Source organism: Myiozetetes cayanensis, unplaced genomic scaffold, assembly GCF_022539395.1.
Source record: "Myiozetetes cayanensis isolate MyiCay16 unplaced genomic scaffold, myiCay2020 scf4, whole genome shotgun sequence".
Classification (NCBI taxonomy): Eukaryota; Metazoa; Chordata; class Aves; order Passeriformes; family Tyrannidae; genus Myiozetetes; species Myiozetetes cayanensis.
The window spans coordinates 62849387-62869394 of record NW_026087631.1 but is presented as its reverse complement, the minus strand read 5'-3'; the positions used below and the strand labels follow the sequence as shown (position 1 = coordinate 62869394).

Genomic DNA, 20008 nt, shown 5'->3' with positions numbered 1-20008 from the left:
GATGTGTCTGTGCTGCCAGGCAGCATTGGATTCTGGGTGCCTCTGGCATTCCCCATGTCCCAGCAGCTAGCTTTCTGGGCTGACTCATGTTCCCATAAGGCAGGTTTGTTTCCAGCTGCTATGTAGTTACTGTGAAGTCACCTGTGTCTCTAAAAGAGCAGCATACTTGATGCAAACCTTTGGAGGTTGTGGCATACACTCCCCACTACGAGCTCCACTCCATCCACAGAGTGCCTCCCCACCAGCCCACTTCACTGTGGTTTTGAAGGGGAATTTATCTCCAGGGTAGTGGAAGAGAAGAATGCCCGGCTAGAACCAGTTGCATAAAAAGATTATCTACACACAGAGCCCCATTCCTTTACAGCCCATGGTTGGGGCAGGAGGTAGAGTTTACAGGTGATGTGCTCCAGGGACTGCTGCTCTTGATGAAAACTCCACATTTCACCTTCGACCTCCACATCTTCCTTGAACATGGGCAGGAAAAAACAAAGCATGGCTTCCAAGATATTGAAGAAGGTTCTACAAAACATCTTCTATCACTTCTTAAAAGCTTTATTCCCTTCACACTGAATGGAGGTTCTTAAGAGGGCAGTATTTTACTTCTAGCTGAGATGCACATCTGGGCAGTGTTAACACTTAAGTCTTTGTCTATGCTCTTCCTGACATCTTTGCTCCTGTAATGCCAGTTCCAACTGTGGACCAGACAAACTTTGGCATAACAGAATTAAATTTCTAGTGGAGTACTAAGGATACCATTTATTTTCAAAATCACTAAAAAACCCAAGCAAAACAGTTTATGGCGATACAGATTTACATAAAAGAGACAGCAAATTCAAAAATGTACAATCTATTTCATGTTATTGCACTGACTTTTTTATAATATACAAGGCATATTAAACAGTTTTCATTAAAAGAAGTTTTATTTATATAAATAAAAGTGTAAATATACAATATCATACAATAAGTGTATCAGACTAACACACAAAATCTACCTACAGTGGGATCCCCATTTCTCTCATGAGCTAGTCTACTCTTCATCAATATTTTCACTTGTACATTTACATAACCTAAACATAGAAACAGGTAAACATTCCCATCTGGGAACACTTCCTTCAGAATTTGACAAGAACCACTGCAGAAAATTAACCAGGGTTAATTTTAAGTGAGGGTCATTAGGAAATACGAATCCACTTAACAGTTTCTTAATACTTATCTGTCCTCATATTATTCTTTTTTAGTGACAAAATGATCAAATGTCCCCCATTCCCCCCCGCCCCAATTCAGGTCTAATCTCAGTTTTTAATGCAGATGCAGTTCCTACAAAAGCTGGAAAGAGCTTCAAGGTACAAAAGGCTGCAGAATGTGCAACAGCAGTATCGCACCGCTCTCATACCCAGGATGTGCACCCTCAGCTGCCCCAGGCCTGGATGCAGCAGAGCCCTCTAACACAACTTCTCTATCTAGGAGCAAATTCGCCTTGTCTGGAATGCCTTCAGCTCCCTGGTGAAGAAGTGGTGCATAACTTCATCTCGATTTTTTTTGGTCTTCCAAGATGCAGCTGCAAGTCTCTGGGGAGTCACTGCTCTCCTGGAGTTTGGTTAACATGCTGGTAGGGCAAAGAATCACCATGGGCACCGATATGCAAACAGCAAGGCCGAAAATGGTTGTGTACCTACCGAATACTGATGAACTAATGTAACGCCCTTTGTCACTTTACTGCGACCAGGCTCTCAGAAAAGTAACGTTTACTTTGCCAGGTGCTTAACCAAAGGTTTACTACATCTGCTTGGTCTACCCATCTTGATTGTAATAAAGCAGACACCCACAGTGCATAAATCCTGGGGCCTTTCTGGGGAATGTCACCCCATATGTCAGGAAATGCTACTGTAATCATATGAACACTGGTAGCCTCTGTAAAGATATTCCTTGTTCTTTCATTATAAAAAAAAAAAAAAGTTATTTTCAGAAACAGAAACAATCAAGGTTAAATATTATTCTTTTTCTTGCTCTAATGTTAGTAGAGAAGTGTTATCATTCTACCCATAGTAACTATTATCAGATTTAAAACATTAAACCTATTTTTTAAATTATAGCCACTACTGAATCACACACAAAAATCCCCGTTTCTGTTTGCTGTTACTCAGCCAACACTTATCTACGTGCATGTAAAATAAAATACTGAACAGTATCTGATTACTGAAAAATGAAAGCCTTCTAAATCACTCACAATGAACAGTACCTGCAAATAAGCATCTGAAAATATCCACCACGTATCATCTTAAGACACCTCAAATTAACTTTAATTTACAAAAGACTTTACCTTTGACCTCACACTGGTTTGGGAGTGAGGGAAACATACACCTCCCTGCGATGGAACCTCCAAAATTTTAGACCGTGGACTGAAAAAAAAGCCATTTCCTAAAACACAACTGTGATTTACCACATTAAAGTAGCAAAAAGTCAGTACTGCACTTGCACGTATTATACGTATACAGGTATGCATTCACTACGCTGCATTAAATTCCACATGCATTTTATGTATCTATTATACACGCTATTACAGTCGGATTTTGGTCATTCCTGAACAAGGCCTCACCATTCAATTGTCATTGCCGAATGTCTTCTCCCTGTTTTTCAGCAAATACAAAATATTGCAGGGGTAACATCTTCTATCCCATCACAGGCCTAGAACATCAGTGTGATCCTCCAGCCCCATGTCTGCATCCTCCTGCAGCCTCTCCCACCACGGAGGTGACTGGAGGCAAGGATCAGCCCTGACAGAGTGGCTGAGCTTTGGGTCCACAGGGGACCCAACTCAACAGTCATCTCACAGCACTGAACCTGAATTAACTTCAACAGAAATCCTGCAGGCCAAAGGAGCTGTAGGACTATGTACAGTATTGCCTTTCCTGTAACCAAGAGCTGCATATCTCCCTGGATTCACATGCTAATATGTCACTGAAAAAGAGTTAAATCTATTCATTTTTAGGCAAACGTTGCACAGCTTTTCTGTTCATGTGGTCTCAGGTTGCCTCACAGAACTAAATTTTCCTCTGCACATCGCAAGTTGCAGTCTAATGAAGCTGTCACAGAAATGAACCCAAGCGAGTGCTCCACTAACCTGGAAGGAATTGCTCCAAGCACTGTTGAATAAATGTAAATAAACTGAACTGTAGTATGATCTTGAGGTATGGCCAATTGACAAGCCCAGACCTTTTTGTAACAGCTACCCAGTGTCTTAGCCCACTATAAAAGTAGGCAGCACTTCAGACTTGGACTGGTTCCAGGCTGAGAGCTCTTCACCCTGGGCATGTTGGCTGCGATGAGTCTCCAGCCTAACGTGATGAACAACCTGAGCACTGTGAAACAAACAACTTGTTCTCAGCTGATAAGGACACTGGCCCATTTCCTCCCGTATGTATTTTATGTTGTTTAGCTATCCCAGATGTAGGAAGAGAAATAACAGAGTCTAATCTCTTGCACCCATACATTCTCCTCCCAGCACAGCAGACTATAAGTAACACTCAGCAGCATGGCCTGCTACTGATACCCCTACTGTGAGTAGACATGAGAAAATCCAAACCAAGCGCCCAGGGCACTGCAACCCTTTCTCTTTTGCTGTATCCAACACCATGGTTTCTGCCATCTACACAAACAGTGTTTGGTTTCACCACCCAGAACCCTCAATATCAGCCCAGTCCTGACACAGTTGGGTGCACTTGTGTCATCCACACACCATTCTCACCACTCTCACACAAGCAAAAATAAATACTGGACAGGAGAAAACAAAGAAGACCACTTAAAAGCCACCACAAATATGGCCAGCTCAGATTTAATCTGTTATAATCCCCATTTTTAGATCACCACTTTTCAGCTTGAGTCTTTCAAGATGGGCAGCCTTAAACCTCCTGCAGACAAATAAAGGCAGCCCAGCTTCCAGACACACTTAGTGATCACTGAAGTTGGTGGGATCTGTAAGTGCTCAGCACTTGAAATCATCCCCCTTTTAAAAATATATATATGTTTTAAAGGTGCCTAACATTAGAAGCCTAAATTTGAAAATTCAGACCCCAATTTTTATCGCCCCCATTTTAATCACAACTAACACATTGGTGGACAATCACCTATTATTTGGACATGATTTTCTTACAGATTTCTGCTGCATTAATGCCAACTGCTTTCAGACTCATGTTGCATCTGAAGGCAGATTTAGTTGTGGTGGATGCTGTGTTAGTTCATCAGTTTTAAGAGGAATTTTCAGCTTTGCAATAAAATGCTCATGTTTTAGGCATAAAAGTTGTGCAAAATTATACTCTTTTTTGTCATGCATTTTTAGCAAAACTGCACTTAGAAGAATAAAGTGAGATTGTTCCAGACATTCTCTTATTATAACAAAAAAAAAAGGACCAGACCCTAAGTAAGTGTCCTGAAGTCTTATTACAGCTAAGTGATATAGTACAGTCTAAAACCCATCCTTGTCAATAGGATGGCAACCAACAAGTTCTTTACCAACACTCTGCAGATACTAAAAATATCAGGGACAGGCACAGTGTTATTTATCTCAGTCAAAATACTTTAAATCAAACCCAGGAGAGGTCTTGAAGTTCCAATAAAACTGCCACATAATACAAAATTGTCTTTAACATTTGGCTTCCTTCATCCCCAATAATTAGGTGAGATTTTATGAAGCTCATCATATGCTTGCTCAGTGGTTCTCCAAGGCTCTTAGCACCTCTCTGTAGAGCATTAAGACACTTCTGTGTGACTTTAGAAACAAAGACAGCTTTTAGACAGTTTTAAATGGTTTGTCTTAGCAAGTGTGATTAGATGTGCTTCCATCATACTGCAGTTCTGTGTTTTCTGATTAGTAACTGAACAGGGCCCTCAGGTACAGATTTAATAATGTTCCAGGCATCGTAATGCATGAGGCCAAGTAATGACTTTCCACTAACAGCAAGAATTTCATCTCCAGTTTCTATGTTTCCAGATTGCTCCGCAGCACCACCTAGAAGCAAACGGGGAAAAAGTCAGCATTAGGAAAAAGAAACTGAACCCACAAAAAATGTGCTTTCCCCTGTGATGAACAGCAAATAAACCATTTTTCCAGCCATAACAATTTCACTACAAATCACTTATGTTCAGCTCAGCTCTAGCAACCTACCCCATGATGCACCTCACAGAAAAGGGTACTTTAACCATGATAAATCCTTGTTCTTAGAAAACCTGTCTGTTTTTTTAAGGAAGTAACATAAGTACATGAACTATGCTGGATGTCATCTCCATAGCTTTAAGAAAACGTGGTTGATAAAATAATCATGAAGGTTGTATGTGTCACGGATGTATTTTCTCAAGTGGAATTTTGACAGGGCAATAAGTAGATAATGCAACAGATTGTAAAACCTGGGATGAACAAACCAAACGCAGGTAGCAACTTAGGAAAAACACACCAGACACAGAAAGCTCCTAGACAGAGACACACCCTGCACTGCTGAGGAAAGTATGTTTTCTGGAATGATAATTAAACTAACATCAGGCATCACAGGGAGGAGAAAAGGACTGTATGTAAGGATGTAAATGAATGAGGTCAAAAATTAAACATGCCCTTTACCCTAAGAATCACTTTCTAAAGAGGGGAAAACAAATACACACACAAAAACAGATAAGCAATTCAGGAAACACCTGCTTGATTTTGTTCATTGATGGGAGAACAAATCACTGAAAAGTTATCCTGTAAAAATGCTGTGCACATACAGTTTCAGCTTCCTTCAGAAAGTGCTTCATTTTTCACTAACCTGACATATGGAAGTCACAGCATAGTTCTGGGATTGGTTTCCTTTCTATGTACGGTTCATGTAAGTTTAACTACATACTAACAAACAAAGCATCCAAGGTTAGCAGTTTTTGAATACAAAACCCACATATTTTTAGCAAAAGCTAGTACTAATATATTGAAAAAAAAAAAAAGACAAACATGGTAAAATTAATAATTAGGCATAATGCAGGGTGGTGCTCCAGAACCACACGATTATCTGCACTGTGTCCTTCTTACAAAAGAGAACTAGATAAGGCATGAATGTCTCAGGTCATTATATAGATTACTGCTGCTGTAATCTATTGTCTAGAATAGTGGACAAGCCCAGGAATGAAATGCATCATATTTAGTAAAGCAGATTTTTCCACAAACATTTACTAGCAAATGCAATCCCTAACCATTCCCAGAAGTGTTTTTTTTTTCTCTAAAAAAAGTGGCAATAAATGAGGACCATTGCTTCAAAAAACATTGAATACAATAATTAAAATGTCTGTAAAATTCAAACAAAAGGAGCACTAAGATAACATCCACTGCATGCCTATAGTACCTTTAAATATCCTTTTCACAAGCAAGGGTCTATCTCCAGCAATGGAAGCTTTTCCACCATCAAGACTGAATCCCAAGCCAGCAGAGGTTTTCAATAATTCAACGCAGATTACATCATTCATATCCAGATTTGGATCTGCAATAGAACACACATAACATTTTGTTATGCAGACAACAGTAAACTGCGAGTTGTGTTTGGCTGGGTTTAGTTTTGCTGCAGTGACCAGGCAATTCAGTGTTCAGTTCGTACTCAGACTAGGACATGTCACCTTGTTTCTCAGAAGTGAATGTATATTATTGTAGCCACAAATTGACAGTACAAAGTGCACAATGACATTTTCATTTTACATACTCAACAAAAGCCTGCCAAGGTAACTTAATTTGGCAAAAATTACAGCTAGCAAATTTAGCAAATACTCTAAACGTCAGCAAAATAAGTGAAAAATCACAGAAGTAGTGAGTGGAGAGCATCTTTTTCTTTCATTTGTTCCCAATTGCTTATTCAATTAGTGGTATCTTTTTAAATAACAGTAATCAATGAAATGTTACATTAAGCAAATATGTTCCATCCTCTTATGGAAAAATCTGTAATCACTCACTAGGGTGAAGAATAGTTCCTGGTCTTATATCTATGGATGTAATCATCATTTACTGCAGTTTCACCCTGTCTCCTACATAGCAGATATTTCTGAAATGCAATATTGCTGTAGCTGACATAAAATGTGACTTTGCTTAGGACAAAATAAATCTGCAGTTTTGGAAAACAGGACCCTCTTTGCCCCGTATGAATATAAAAATTATGCACTCCGCATTATTACAAATTACTGCTACTGTTATCTCAGACAACTTTAAATGTTATCTAAAACATCTGGAGATGTGCCTTGCCTTAAAGGATGGAAATATGTTCTGAATAACTCAACACTATGCTGTTTATGAGATAACGTTGCCCCCTAGTGCCTGGAGCCAGCAGATATTCTGCATTACTCAGGGTGCAGAACACAGGGAGTTTAGGGTAGAGAGTTGATTCTGAAGTAATTATATATATTATATCCATGGGGGCAATTCCAGAAAGGCTGATCCATTCACCTATGAAGTGCTTTCTATTTTTTTTTTATGCTGTGGTACAAAGTTGTAATCATAAAACTTCGTGTAAGCATAAAACAAAAGAAACTGCTACAGAAAAAAGAACCCTCCAAACAGCAATGATTACAGCCAACAGACTAAAAATGGGGGAGTGGCAGCTCCATGTCCTGCTTTTGGAGTGGTCTGAGCTGAGTTGCCCTTGAAGGTAGGGGAAGCCATCTCCCAGGGACACTGCAGCAGTGCAGGACTGAAGCAGGTCATCCCCTGCTCCAAAGGAGCAGAATACAGACAGGTACTGAAGGTCTTAAATCAACAAAAAAATTCAGAGATCTGTTTGTAACACTCTATGTACTGCCTTCACACCAAAATGCTGTCTGGTTCCTGAACACAAATCTACTACTCCACTGATACATGTCTGCTTTAACTATTTATCCCTAGCTTCCTACGGGATGCCTGACTTCAATATGGCTAACTTCCATTTACTGTACTATCAAAATAATTTTTCTATGTTTTTAGCAGAAACAGTATGAAATCTGCTATTACAAAGAACAAGTTCAGTCCCTATGCATAACAAACTGCAGAGCATGAGATTTTCTTTGAGCCTTTTTATTTTTTAAATCATTTTTGGTTGTGTGCTTTCTTGCATTTATCCTGGACTGGAAGAATATGTGCAATCACTTACTTAAGTAGAAATTGCATTAGGCCCTAAATTGGGTCTTCTAAGTTTGTGTCTAGTTATGATAATTAAAAAAAATCCAAAACCCAAACTGAATTTAGGCTCCAAAGAGAACAAATAATTTTAAAGGTAATTTCATTTGCTCCCTTCAATCACATAAGGCTTTTAATCTAAAACACATGGACATCTTTCCCTTCAGTCTGCTCTCCAAGGGAATCCTTCCAACTGCTCTTGGACAAAGATCATACCTGTTCCTATTTCCATGGAAACATCCTTTCCAGACCCCACACATTTTCTGCCAGTAGCTGATGTCTCAAGCTTGGAGGAATTGTTTGCTTTGTCTTTTTCCTTCTGGATGACGACGACTGCATATTTGTACAGTCTTGCGTGATGAAGAGTATTCAGGACATCCCCATGGACTGAGCTTGCAAGAGATTTGCCATTGACTGACAGAACAAGATCTCCTCGATGAATAGTCCCTTCTTGAGATGCCACTCCCTTTGAAAATACTCTGTGGACCTACAAGGAAGATTTTAACACATATGTTTTAACCTCATGACCCCATGTAGCATTCTATAGGCCAAGGTGAACACAATCACTCTACCAAAGTTGGCAGTCAGTGCCCACTGCTTGGATATCAAGTACGCAACATTTGCTCCAGTGAACACCCTTGAATATCAAGGACTAAGTGACTGGACAGACCTGGAGTTAGGGACGGGGGAGTTCAGAGGAAAAGATGCTATTATTGCATGGTCATTTCTAAGCCAAAACCAACCAAAAACAGCAGAGGAATACGTAATATCACAAATTACTTAGGCTTTCACTAAATTCCTCAAAGGCCTTCAATTAATGTATTTCAGGTGACACACAGTTTAAATCCACATCCATGCTAGAGCAACCACCAAGAAGAACACTGGTGTGCGACACCCAGTCCCCCCCCAGTTCCCAGTGACTAGGACAAGCATTCTGTGCTGTTTTCAAACACACACTTCTAAGCATCCGTGCACAGAAAGCTCTGACTTACTGCAGCTGCAAAATTGTTCATCTCAATTTGGCTGATCAAATACCATGCAAACAGATGCAGAGGGATGATTTAGTGGCATAAAATGCATTCTTCTAGAGAAAAAAATACTCTATTCAGAGTGGATTAAACTTTGAGTAAAATTCCAGCAAGTTTAGATGTGTGTCATTTACAGAAAGGAACTGACTAAAAGACTCAAGACTCAGTATTTAAGGACTTGCCTACTAGGCACTGTAATTTTAATTTTAGCAGCCAGAATATGGTTTCCCATGGAGACAGTTCTTGGTCTTCCAGGCAAAGGTTCAAGGCATCAAATCTTTGGTCTCAATACTGCATTTTCCTCCAGGAATTTATCCTATTACCAACAGTGAGGTTTCAGAAGCCTTTTGGCTCCTGTTCCCTCTCACTGCAGGGCCACGCTGAGAGGGGCACCTGCCACAACCCTACAGATCTAAGAAGATAAATTTTCAGCCAAACTAAGCAGGCATTCAAAGCTGGCATAATAGCTTCAATAACAGATGTAGACATGCAAATGCAAACAGGAAGTGGAATACAGGAGTTATGCACAGAACATCTGCTGTTTCCCCTCATGTGCTCCTCAATACTGTGAAACTCACCCAAGTGTGGGCACAACAGCCCATCTAAAAAGCTCAGCACCCAGTGGCAACCTTAAATCCAGCTGGGACCCAGAATCCTAGTAGGTCAAGAACGTTAAAATGTTCCCCTCCTGAGCAGTATGCTTTACACACACTGAACAAAGAGGATCTGTGAAGAGTAGGAGCTGATGCTTCCTTGGTCTCACAGCTAACAGAATTCAGGAAAAAGACTTTATCAGTTACTCCACCTGAGAGACTTCAAGATCTTATTTTTTAGGTGGAGTTTCAGTCTCTCGGTGAGGAACTCTGTGAGGCGGTACAGTGTCAAGCCCTCATCTTGCTCACAGCTGCCACTGCAATTGTTTGGGCCAGAGACATAGAACAACTGTATGAGAGAAGTAGATTCCATTCTCTAGACTGTGACCATGTTCTATCTTATTGACAGCTTAATATAAAATACAATTACTTATACTGGTCTTATCTAAAAGTAAAAACCAGAAGATTCCTACAAGGGCTGCTGCAGGCCCCAAAACTGACGACATACCCTGCTTCTAATCTCAGCAGTTAATGGATCTCTGCCTTTCAGGGCAGAATTTAAATGCATATCTTGAGCAAAGAAACTGTCACATGGGAGGACACCGGGTTTCTTGGATTTTTCTGTCTCACTGATCTATTTTTGAACAGTATCTATGTCACTTTTTACGCACCAACATCACTTAATGGGACACAGTACCTCTGGTTCAGAATGCTGTATAAGACTTAAAAAACTCCCAGTCAAACAACAACCTGCCTTTTTGGCCTACTCACAGGCCTCAATAATACAAAAAAAAAAAAAAAATTGTGATGTGAAATGCGAAATTTTTGCTGAGGTATGAAAAAATAATTCTCAAGATTTGAAAAATCCTTCAAAAACTCTGCTGCACAGTGCTTACTTTCAAGGGCTGGGAATGAAAGTCTCCCCTAAAAGACTGCATGCTCTGCAACTGCATGAAATGCAGAATTTTATTTACATGCACAGGATTTATATTGAGCCCATCCCATTCAGTAACAGATTTTTAAGGATTGTAAACATAATTGGTATCCATCTCCAATAATAAAAATTACACTTCCCAGACACTGATTTCAATGGCAGATGGTATGCTGCCGCCTCTGAGAGACACTGTTTTATGATTGTGAATGACTTGCAGTGAGCCTTGATAAATGAGCATTTGATCTAATCACCAGCCTGCTTTAAAGTGAGCTTTGTAAAAAGATGACTTGCAGCCATCACTTACCGTAACTGATTTCTGTTCCAAATCTATTCCTCCAGCAACACTAAATCCCAGACCAGCTCCTTCTTCTTTGTGCAAGACTACAAAGTACGTGTCTTCTTTGCTCTAGCAGAAAAATGGAGGTGCACGGGAAAGGAAAGATGAGACACAAAGTCAAAGACCAAGACCAAGTTCCCACACAAATGACAAATTACCAGAATCCACAGATTACGGCAGGTGAAAAAAAGCAACTCAAGGTATTGAAACAGAGATATTAAATATATTTCTCATCATGCTACAGATGACGAGAAGCCATCTAGGAAAACTCAGGTGACAGTAAAGGTTCCTTCAGTCAGTGCAATGCTAGAAGGCAAAGTCAAAATCAGGGTATTAAAATGGCATTAAACCTTGGGCAACCTAATTTTCACAGGCTGCAATCAATTTTGCATTGCTCAATATTCTGCAGTCAAAAGACAGTAATTCCCATACACCTCTCTGGACCTTTCTCTTCAGGGAATTACTAATACTTTTGTTACCCTAATTCTCCTTCCTCTGGAAAGACAGTTACATAGATGTAATGCAGGCAGTTGCATCAGCCTCTTCTCAGCAAAGCTGGACAATCTTGCAAGGCGAAGTGGATACATACTAAAAGCTTGGGAGGGTCAGATGGGACTACAGAAAAAACTGTTTCACTTGGGAAATAAATGTAAGGAGCCTATTAGTGACCTAGACAGGACTAAGCTGTGCTGTTGTAAAAACGGGAGCATCCAGCACAAAAGGGACTGGTGCAGGATTACACTAGGACTGAACTTGGTTCTGGACCAGAACAAAGGTGTAAAGCTGATTTCTTCAAAGTGATGGCTTGCTGCCAAAATACAGAACTGTAGAATCATTGGATACACCGAGTTGGAAGAGGCCCACAAGGATCATCAAAGTCCAACTCCTGGTCCTGTTCAGGACCACCCCAAGAATTCCACCATGTGCCTGAGAGTGTTGTCCAAGTACTTCTTGAACTCCATCAGGTTTGGTGCTGTGACCACCGCCCTAGGGAGCCTGTTCCTGTGCCAACCCTCTTTTGAGTGAAGAAGCTTTTTCTAATATCCAACCCAAACCTCACCTAACACAACTTCAGGCTACACCCTTGGATCCTGTCACTGGTCACCATAGAGAAGAGATCAGTGTCTGCCCCTCCTCTTCCCCTCACGAGGAAGGTGTAATCTGGTCTTCCCCTCGTCTCCTCCAGGCTCAACAGACCAAGGGACCTCAGCTGCCCCTCATAAGGCTTCCCCTTAAGGCTCTTCATGATCTTCATTGCCCTCTTTTGGATGCTAAGAGCAATAATATCCCTCCTATATTGTGGCTCCCAAAACTGCCACAATATCCTAGGTGAGGCTGGTCCAGTGCAGAGCAGAGCGGGGCAATCCCCTCCCTTGACCAGCTGGCGATGCTGGGCCTGATGCCCCCCAGGATACAGTTGGCCCTCCTGGCTGCCAGGGCACTGCTGACTCATATTCAGCACTGAATTGATTGTCACTGCCATCAAACAGGACCCCCAGGTCCCTTTCTGTAGCACTGCTTTCCAGCATATCATTGCCCAGTCTGCCTGCACATCCAGCATTGCCCCATCCCAGGTGCAGAATCTGGCGCCTGTCTTTGGTAAAATTCATAGTTGGTGATTGCCCAGCCCTTTAATTTGTCAGGGTCCCTCTGCCTTTTATAGAGTCAACAGCACCTGAATTTGCCATGAGAGAAAAGCAGTCCCATCCAGCAAGTCTGGCACTGTGTCACAGAGACCACATTTTGTGGTGTGGGGGTAACTATAAGAAGGAATTTGGGAGCAAAATGATAGTGACCACCTGTGCACAGAGCATCAGACACGGGGAGCAGAAAGCAGGTTTCTCAGATTTTCCCCAGGATCCCATCCAACATTAGTAATTTCCAGAAACTGCCAACACTAAAATTAATGGCAAATCATTAGAAACCAACCTCTTAATCTATTTAGCATTAAATGCCATATTTAGACCACTAAACACATTAACTCAGCACTTGCCTTTTAATTTTGTTTCAAAAGGCACAGGGAATCACAGATTACTAGGAAGTCAAATTCTTGCTCTAATTGTATGTTTTTTGCCAAATAGTGTCTGCAGAAGATTTCCTGCAGTGGAGGCACCCCTGCAATATACAGAGCTAATGTCAGAAACTGATGCCACCTGCTCCACATCACTGATCCATCAGCACTCGGAAAGAGAAGAGCAGTCAGGGCTGAACATCTTTGTCCACAGGGTTTTGTAGATGCTAAGACCCTTTTTACCTCTGCTCAAGTGACAACAGCTTTATGTCAGGCTAGAAATATTAAAATCAGTTAAGTACTAGGATAGCCCCTTTCCAAGTGCAGTGAGGGCAATGGAAACATACACATATCTTTGACTCTTAAGTACAATAGCAACCCTTTTTATTCAAGAGGTCAGGTTCTTTCCAACCCTTGATACCTCAATTTAATTTTCTTACACTTGGGAAGGAAAAAAAAAGAAAGTCAAAGATTCAGATGTTAAAGGAGTTATCCACGTTATCCATAGACCACATGTCCTGGGCCAGTCAACATGACAGTCTGGATGCTGGGTTCCCCATTGGCAAGGTTGTGCATTCCCTCCCTCCCCAGCACTCAAAGCTGCCCCTCGCCAGCACAGATACAACTAGGCACAGAGACCTGGCTATGGGTGCTCACTTCTTGACTTGGACACACAATGGGCAAAACCAGGCCTCCAGTGACCGCCTCTGTTTAGAATGGTAGCCAAAGATACCAGTCACAGAGACATAAATAAAATGCCTTTTTTTTTTTTTTTTTTTTGTTAGGAGTAGCATTTGTTAAGTATTAACAATAAATTCAGCACTGTTCAGAGCAAAAGATGATGACAAACTCTTCCTGGGGAAGCTCTCAGTCCAAATCAGGCAGTCCATCTCATTTTTCAGCAATTGCACAACTATGAAGAACTGTTCTATTGTACATTCAAAATCCATGATTTGAATAGCATAAAATTTTCCAGCCTATGTGCCATACTAGGCTTAAATATGGATAAGAAACTATGCAGACAAGGACTGCATTCCAAAAAGCATTCAGCTTTATAAATATTTGAGTTCTCTAGCTTTGAAAAGTGGTAAAAATAAATAATCTCTCCAAGACCCCCCGCAAAATAGTTTAAAGAGCACCTAATTACCTCAGGCCAGTTGCACAATCCAACACTAATTTTATCAGTAAACCTAGCAAACTCTCTTGGCTCACCAAGCTTTTGAGACTTGCATGCTTCAGCTATGCTGTACCCTGGAAGGAGATAAAACTGGATATTTTGGGGAGGTCCTTTTCCCCCAAGCCTGTTCTACGTTTGAAATAGCAGTCTTTGAGAATAAGGCTTAAGAACACTCTAGACGCAGCTCAGCCAGCAGTTACGCAGACCAGATAGCAGTTTCCCTTCCAGTGCTGTCATTATTTTATCAACTTCTGTTCTGATTTTAAAAGGATGTGGATGTATTCCACAAACAGAAACACTGAAATCAGGGAAGCAATGTTCTGGCCATCATTTCACTTTGGAGGCCTTCTTTAAAAATCCAGATAATGAAGCAGGTTATCTTGATGCGATACCCAGTTTCCACAAGAGAGAACAAGAAGGTCACAGGTGTCTCTTATAAACACACTAGCAGCCACTTTCCCGTGTTGCAATTCAGCATTAAACAAAATAAGTTCAGTTTCTGTGACTGCAGCTTCTAACAAAAGGCTGGTGTTTCCAGGCACAGAGAGGAACAGAGCTTCCTTTGCACAGCGGGGTAACTGAGTTTAACCCAGATGGCCGGTGGAAAGTTAAATTCTGATGTGCAACTACTGACAAATCAAGATGGAGGCATACTTCTCCACTTAAAATAGGTCTATTTATTCTGACTTGAAACTGCTTTTGAACTTTCATATATAAAAAGCCATTCAAAATTATTATGGGTTTATAGCAGGCACTCAAAAACCAGCATTAGTAAAGCTAACATCAGCTGCAGTTGATAGTAGTAAGCTACCACAAGACTACTGGAGTTGCTCTGAAACTGTTTGGAAAAGATTTTATCTGCCATGAAGAAACCCCTTAAAAATCTGCCAATAACCTCGTTTTATCTTTTTGTTTTTACCTTTACTTGTGCTTTGACTTCTTGGAGCACAGCAGCAACATCACATTTTGGTACTACTGCTGACAGAACAGATTGCAGTTTTTGCTGGTCCAGGCTTGAGACAAGCAGCTGATCCAAGCTAAAATTAACATAAAAAGATAAAAGAGCTTTATATTTCTCAACTGTATAGAGATACATTTCAGGTATACAGTGTAGGTTGCATAAGGATAAATGATAAAGCAGAAATCTTGAAAACCGGTAAGAAATGGAAGAACTGGGGGAATGAGAAGACTATTTAAGAAAAACTCTGACACAGTCCCTGTTCTGTTCCCCTCATCCTTCCCCAATGGTTTCAGCAACAGACACGAACAACAAGAGAGCTACATCTGAAGACTGCTTCTGGCAGGACAATGACCTTGTTTGTACCCACAGGCTGTGCTAGCAGCCAGTGCTGTGCAGCCTTCCCTCCACCACCGCTGCTGTTCTGTAATGAGGCCAAAAACCGACCAGCACCAGCTAGACGGGATAAGAAAAAGGATCATATCTAAGCCAGGATAAAATGTTTCATCCTGTACTGGATCACAGCTGCCAACAGACAGCAGCCTGGCAGCTCCAAGGCATCAAGAGCATGAATGACACCCTGAATTGTGAGGGGACAGAGGGCTGGGGCCACAGCTGAGATGTGCTTTGGGCCAGACCTGGGGCAAAGTGGAAGCTCTGCCCTGGGAAGGGCTTGTGGGGATGAAAATGAAACAGTGGTAGCAAACTGACACCAACCTGATGGACCAGCTGTTTTCCCTACCCAGAGAGCTGCCATGGGGAACATCATCATCCGAGGCAGAACCCGGCGTCCCTGACCCACTGTCCCGGGGGCTGCAGGCACCCCTTCCCAATCCAGCTGTCTCTGTAGGGCCGCAGTGGGCTGGCGGAGCTGCCCTGTTCTGGCCAGGCGTGCCAAGGGCTCTGCGGGGCGTGATTTCCAGCTCCGTTTTGAAGCAAGCAGGCTGTGGTGGACCAGAGAACCCCTCTCCACACAGCTTGTCCAGGTCAGGCATACTGAGGGCTCTCAGCTCCCGCAGCCTGGAGCGGGACAGCAGCGGTCGCCCCAGGCCCCGGCTGCGGCGCACCTGCGAGGCCAAGGCGGGGAAGGCAGCCACATCCATCCCGGCACCGCCCTCTTCACTCCTCTGGGGCTTTCTGTCCCCTTTGCCACCCTCAGCCACACGCACAGGCTCTGTGCTGGGGGCAGACTTGGCTGTGGTGCTGGCCGGGCTGGGGCTGCCGCCATAGGAACTCAAGCTGCGCCGCAGCGTCCACGGAGTCTCAGCGGTGCTGGATGGTGCGGCCAACCCACCACACGACCTCCTGGCAAGGGGCAACCTTGCAGATGAGCATATATCGATGGCCTTCACCATGGGCCGGTCAAAATTTGCCAGGTTTTCAAAGGATTTGATCCTCTGTTTGACAGAGAAGGATGAAATAGGGTCATGTGGCCAGTTCAGCTCATAGTAGTAGTAATTCCTTCTGAAGCTCCTCAGCTTATCGGCAGTGGGGTAGCTAATGTCACTCGCTGAGGGGGATGTGTCATGGACCTTCTGGGCACTTTTGGAGGTGTACGCCTGCTCTTTTCCGTTCTGGCTGTTCGGCAGATTCAAGTGAACTACCTTTAACGTCCCCTGGGGATATTTCTCCTCTGCAGCATGGCCGTGGGGGCCTTGCACTGGATGAACCTCCGTAACATGGCAGTCTTCCTTCAAGTGACCCGATAACTGGGCTGGCATTGAGTAGGTCCTTGTCACAGGTTTAGACAAGCCACAGAGATGTTTGTCTCCAGCACCATCTGCTTTTGAGAAATACTGCATGGTCCCCGTCTCTTCTGCGTTCACCTCTTCCGTTTTCTCTAGCAATGGCACCTGCAAAAATGATGCTGGTGAGGAAGAGGCAGATGAGGAGGAAGAAGGGGATGATGAGGAAGAAAGCTTCACCTCAATGAAAGTGCGCTGGATCTCCTGCCCTTCCAGCTGCTCCTGCTGAACTGAGGGGGGCCTCAATGAAGAAGAACAGCCTCCAGCAGATGGCCCTACATTTTGCAGATCTAACTGCCTAAGGTCATCTGCACTATAAATGATCTTGATTGGGTTCAGGCCTGTTTCAGGGTTATCAGTCCTCCCTTTCCCATATTCAACTTCTGATATCCCCTGAGGAGGTGAAGTGACTTTGGACTGATTGTCTCTGTCTCTGAAATCATCTGCCTTAGCACTCTTACCCTGACATGCCACAGGGGAAACCTGCTTTTCTTTTGGCTTTCCCCATGTTAGCTCCCCACAGCCACACTTCATTTCACCACTTGCTGTTGGGCTGCCAGTGCCATTCAGGAGAGGCAAAAGTGAATCTTCAGAAATGACCAGAGATGGTTTATTTTCTAGCTCTGATTTCAGAGTCCTTGAGCCTGCCGAAATACTCCTGCCAGGATCTGGATTTGTAGGTGAATTACGGGACAATGGTGTTTTCTTTCCCAGGAGTTTGGGAGACAGCTGTGGAGAAATAGAAGCCCTTTTCTGATCAGCCCCATTCACTTTGGTAGGATTAAGACCAGAAGAATCTGAATTTGTCTTTGTTTTGCTTTTGATGGTGAACCCTTTTAGCTTTGGTCCTGCTTTGGCCTTCTGATTATTTAAAAGGGTGTCCATTATACTTTTTTGTGCCATTCCCTTAGACTCCTGACAGGACTTTTTCTGTGAGGATGGGCTGTGCGGTACTGCAGCTCCTTTGCAGTGATTTGTGCCTGAGCTTTGGACTTTTCCATTTGAAGTCCTTCCTGAAGTCACAGAGTTAATTTTCTCAATTTTCCCTGGCAAGTCATGAGCTGCATTAGCCTTTGGATCTTTAGATCTAGTGGGAAAGGGTGACCTGAGTGATATTCCTCTTGTTGACGATGCATTCATATGATTGCTGTCTGTTTTAGACAAGTTGGACAAACTGCTGGTTTCTTTATTCACCAGGCAATAACTAACAGCATGATTACAGTCATCAGCCACTGCTTCGCTTTCGGACTTGGATCTCTGCTCATCATGATATCCGTCTTTCTCAAGCAAGCTGTTCTCCAAGACGCTGACATTTGTAGCAGAGCAAAAGCTTATCTTTTTGCAGTGCAGAGATCCTTCCTCTTCAGTGGATTCACAGCATTTCAGATGTCCATTACTCTTCCCCAAATCCATCTGTTCTTCTGTATGTAAGGCACCATTGTTACAGAAAGAGTAAACTTCAGGGATATTGGCTGAATTCTTTAGGATGTCTTTTTCTGGCAGGGAAACTGAGGAGGGAGAACACAAGGATGCAGAGGACACATCCGAACACTGGGAGGGGCATGGAGTGGGACCACTATGATCTTCCAAACCTAGTTTGTTGATGCTTGTTTCCAGTGATCCACACATTGCACAGCCCTCAGTCTGCAAAACTTTGCTGCCATAAGGGTGTAGTGGGGACAGTGAGGATGAGCTTTTTCCAGGTGTGAGATGCTGGTCCTGCACAGGCTTTTGCGGCTCATCATTCGTGCAGCAAATCTCAACTTGCTCCTCATCTGACTCCACTACAGTGCAGGCTGCAGGGACACTCGCAGCAGCACACTGCCCAAGCAACACCTCACTAGCACCATCAAAGGTTTCTGTGACAGACTCTGCGTCCGAGTGAGAATCCTCCGCAGCCCCATACATAGACTTCGGAAATGGGTCGCTCCTCTTACCTTCCAGAGAGTTTGCTGCAGGCAACTCATCCTCATTTAAACTGCTAAAATTCCTAGAATAGTTATTCAAAGAGTTTTTATTCACAGTAAAAAGTTTGCCTGTGTTAATGGAGTCCAACACAGATAGCCCCAATACCCCTTGTGCGCTCGTTCCACAATTCACAGTTTTTTCCAGCGGTTCCTCCTTGGCCACTCGTGGCTCGGACCCGGGGCAGCCTTCGTCGGTGCCGCAGCAGCACATTGTGGTGTACTCATCTCGGAGGGGGCTCTCTGCGCGTGACGGGGTGCGCGAGGCCCTGCTCTCGGGGGCGCCCATCTGGCTGAGCAAGTCGTCAATGTCGGTGACAGGGATGGCAGCGCAGTCCTCCTCGCGGCTGCCTTTCGTGGTACCTCTGTGCACGTCTCTGCTCGCGGCATCAGGCGGCAGTGTTGCTCTCTCCGCCGCGCAGCCGCCACCAGCGTTCTGCAAACCTGCTCGGTCTCGCTTCCCAGCACTTGGCTCTTCCTCACTTGTGAGGACGCTGCTGACATTGGCCTGATTTTGACTGTCTACCCCTGGAGACAGGATGAGGTTTGTAAATCTGCTGACAGCTGTATCATGATAAAAATAAAAAAGAATAAAAAAAAAATTAAAAAAGAAGCAAAATCGTGTCAGATATAAGAAGTGATACACAAAACACCAGCTTTTATTACAAAAACAGACACCCATGTAGTCAGGTTGCATGTTTTCCTTTTGCTCTGCAATCCTCATCTTCGGTAATGATGTTTACAACAACTCAAATTAATCATAACCCTGTCTATTTGAGAAGCACACAGAAGGGAGCAATCCACTTATCCAAGGTGAGTAGTCATGATCTGTTTAATTCTCATCTTTGAAATTGCAACAGCCAAGCAGTCAACTACCAAAGTGTCAGCATGCAGTAAGTCACGCTGAGCAGCACTGCTTCTCATTACTTGTTTGATCAAAGAAGTCTCCAATAGAGACTCCAGAAGAGTACAAAAAGCCCTGACATAGCAAAGGTGATCAGATAACACAGTGACGATCTGTGTATAAAGAACCTGACTCTGACCCTCTTGGCACTTCTGCAGGCGTTCAATGGGACATGCGTGGGTGACGTTATACACACATCAAGCACAGG

The 20008-nt window shown here is 43.0% G+C and overlaps 1 protein-coding gene across 5 annotated transcripts in view; it reads right to left on the bottom strand.

The window, feature by feature from the left end:
* Window positions 1–1938: 1938 nt before the first annotated feature.
* PDZD2 (PDZ domain containing 2) overlaps window positions 1939–20008 on the bottom strand; it is a 202573-nt gene continuing 184503 nt past the window's right edge. For 4 of the 5 annotated variants that reach the window (XM_050329167.1, XM_050329166.1, XM_050329168.1 and 1 more), the window contains 6 exons: window positions 15905–19460; window positions 15149–15266; window positions 11009–11110; window positions 8366–8636; window positions 6360–6494; window positions 1939–5005 (listed from right to left, as the gene is read on the bottom strand). In XM_050329167.1, coding sequence (XP_050185124.1) covers window positions 4839–5005; window positions 6360–6494; window positions 8366–8636; window positions 11009–11110; window positions 15149–15266; window positions 15905–19460 — 4349 coding nt within the window. In that variant the 3' untranslated portion in view covers window positions 1939–4838. The remainder of the gene's footprint in view (window positions 5006–6359; window positions 6495–8365; window positions 8637–11008; window positions 11111–15148; window positions 15267–15904; window positions 19461–20008) is intronic. The other variant, XM_050329169.1, reaches the window with a different exon arrangement.